Consider the following 2,756-nt stretch of genomic DNA (forward strand, 5'->3'; position numbering starts at 1 on the left):
CGGATAACCCGGAGGCGGGAGGAGCTGGGACGGATAGGCCGCAGGCGGGAGGCCCTGGGACGGATAGCCCGGCGATGGGAAGGCCTGGGACGCATAGCCAGAAGGCGGGAGGCGCCGGGACGGATAGCCCGGCGACGGGACGCCTTCACCTGGGGACGGGAAACCCCGGGACGGTCGGAGGAAATGTTGGGTCTCGAGTTTGAGTGACTCCGTGGCAGTCCTGGCTTCGGTTGCTGCTTCGTGTAGGCCCGGGCTTCCGGTCGCTGCTTCGTGCTGGTCCTGGCTTCGGGTTGCTGCTTCGTGCTGGTCCTGGTTTCGGATCGCTGCTTCGTGCTGGCCCTGGCTTCCGGTCGCTGCTTCGTGCTGGCCCTGGTTTCGGATCGCTGCTTCGTGCTGGCCCTGGCTTCCGGTCGCTGCTTCGTGCTGGCCCGGGTCTTGTGTTGCAAGCAGAGTTGGAGGAGGATCGCGTCTGGGCCGCAGGCGTTGGTGAAGTGGCCTTCGAGCAGTCGGTCGGTGGTGTGGGGTTCTGGCCCGCGTAGGCGAAAGAGCTCGGTGGCGAAGTCTTGTCTTTGGAGTGCATACCAACGTAGACGTTGTTGTGAGTCTGTAGTAAAGCTCTCGACCGGGACTCGTTGGGGATAGTGGGGCGTATACTCAACTTGCCCACATACCTTTTCCGGCTCAACCACAACGTTTCCACATCGTAGCTTATCCACAGGTATCGACGTCGTAGCCAACAGTTGTTTCTTGTACTTAGGATCGAAACAAGTCCACACGTCACCTATCTTCGCCAACGCCACCTCCGTGTCCAACGGCAACTCCATCACGTCCCACGCTACCAACACCTTCTGCAACGCGCGCCACACCAACCACTCCGTCGCACACACTCGCCGCGGTACACTCGTCGGCTGACAACCAAACATTTTTTTCCCCCCCCGCGCCACGGGCGTGTTCGGTCGGACGTTTGTCCACGGGCGTTTGTTCACGGCGTGTCGCAGCGCGGCGTGTCGCAGCGCGGCTGTTTGTTCGTTAAAAAATTCACTTGCTCGGAGTGTGGCTAGAGCGGCCTTCAGTCCGGCCGGCCGGCAGAAATTAATCTCAAGACCGGCAGAAATTAATCTCAAGACCAGAAATTAATTTCGAGGGGAATGATTACGGAAGGCCCAGCTACCACACCCGACTGGTCTTCCATCTCAGCAACCGTAGGCACCGCCGCGTACACCGTACTCCAGCTGGGTGGCACATCCGTCGGCCCTGACACAAAGTCTTGTTCTACCGCCTGCTGCTGCCACGCTGGCGGCTGGTGGTTTGCGAACTGGTGTCTTTCAGTGGTCTTTTTTTCCCGCGTCGTTGGCTGAGTGGGTGGTTTCTCCCTAACCACGTCCGCCCACGTCGTGTGCTGAGTAGGTTTGTCTCTTTTCATGAGAGTTAGTTGAGTCGGTTTCGTTCGGGAGTGCCGGAGTTGCCCAAGGAGAGCTTGTTCTTCGGAAACGGGTTGGACGGCGAAGAGGACGTCGTTGGGGCTGAAGCATGTGGTGAAATTTCCTTTAAGTGATTTGTCTGCCGTGGCGGGGTCTAGAGGGTCTGCGTTAAAAGGTGCGAATGTGTTGCCGAGATCCGTCTCATAAATGTACCAGGACGCCCGGGCCCAGGACATGTGTTCGAGACTTTCAAACGGAGCGAGACCCACATCAGACAAAGGCATGGGGGGAGTCTTAAAGGTACATCCTTGCATAATCTCATACGACCGTATTCCACATGGTCGACCATGAGAACGGACACCATCTACCGTATCGACCGCAAACCGAACAACCGGTCTACCCTTTTTCGAGCACGCACGTGTCGGACGTATTGACGCCAGCCACACCTCAGTATCACCCGGCCACGACGACCAATCGAATGGCACCAACAACTTCTGCACTGACAACACTGCTAACTGACTACTCCTGGAGGTTAAAGGCACCGAACAATTCCGCATTTTTTAATGCTAGAGAATCATGTCCGCCCATTCGACGACACAACGAACGGAATGCCAACGAGCTGGTTGTGACCCTAGGGCCGAACGGAATGCCATACAACGAACGGGGTGCCATTCCGACGAACAAATCCCGGTCGCACACTCAAAAAACACTTTTTGAGAAGAGGTCGCTGGTCCATGCAACGGTGCTGGGTGGGCCAGTGGAGTTGAAAAAGATAAGCCTCTTCCCACTATCTTTGCTGCGTGGCCGTTCGGTCGCCATGGAGGCGCGTGGCTGAGTAGTTACACGACTCAACAGCCTATTAGACGACCATTGAGAAGACGCCAGTAGCAATAAAAAACATGAGCAGGAGTGAGTGACCCGTTACAGTTGATTCAGGCACGGCCGTGATAGCGCAGGCGTGGAGTCCGTTGGTGGCAAGGAGGATCTGGCAGCACAAAAGTTTTTTGTAGAGATTCGGAAGACTACCATACTTTGGGCGCCAATATCAGAGAAAACTGGCCTGGCCGCACAGATGCATGGGGGGGGGGGGGGGCCTCCTACTACAGGATGGCCGTCGTCTCTGACGTTCCCCGTGGATGAAGCCCCAGTCGATGGCGAAAGCACGTCATAACCAACTTAGGTCTGACCCCCCGCGCCTCGACAACCTTTTTTTGTGATTATCCTCCAGAGCCACTGACACGCCACACCACTGACACGCCACTGATTTGTAAGTGGGACTCGTGGCTGCTCGGCGAGGGGCTCGTGGGTGGTGACATCGTGAAGATAAAGCGTGGA

At 57.1% G+C, this 2,756-nt stretch overlaps 1 protein-coding gene across 1 annotated transcript; it reads right to left on the minus strand.

The window, feature by feature from the left end:
* Positions 1 to 208: 208 nt before the first annotated feature.
* Positions 209 to 923, minus strand: GNI_145240 (hypothetical protein; the record flags this gene model as incomplete). Its single annotated transcript, XM_011135843.1, has 1 exon — positions 209 to 923. A coding segment is annotated over one exon (715 nt), but the record flags the coding sequence as incomplete, so codon positions are not given.
* Positions 924 to 2,756: the final 1,833 nt, after the last annotated feature.

This window comes from Gregarina niphandrodes (genome assembly GCF_000223845.1).
Source record: "Gregarina niphandrodes unplaced genomic scaffold scaffold00040, whole genome shotgun sequence".
Classification (NCBI taxonomy): domain Eukaryota; phylum Apicomplexa; class Conoidasida; order Eugregarinorida; family Gregarinidae; genus Gregarina; species Gregarina niphandrodes.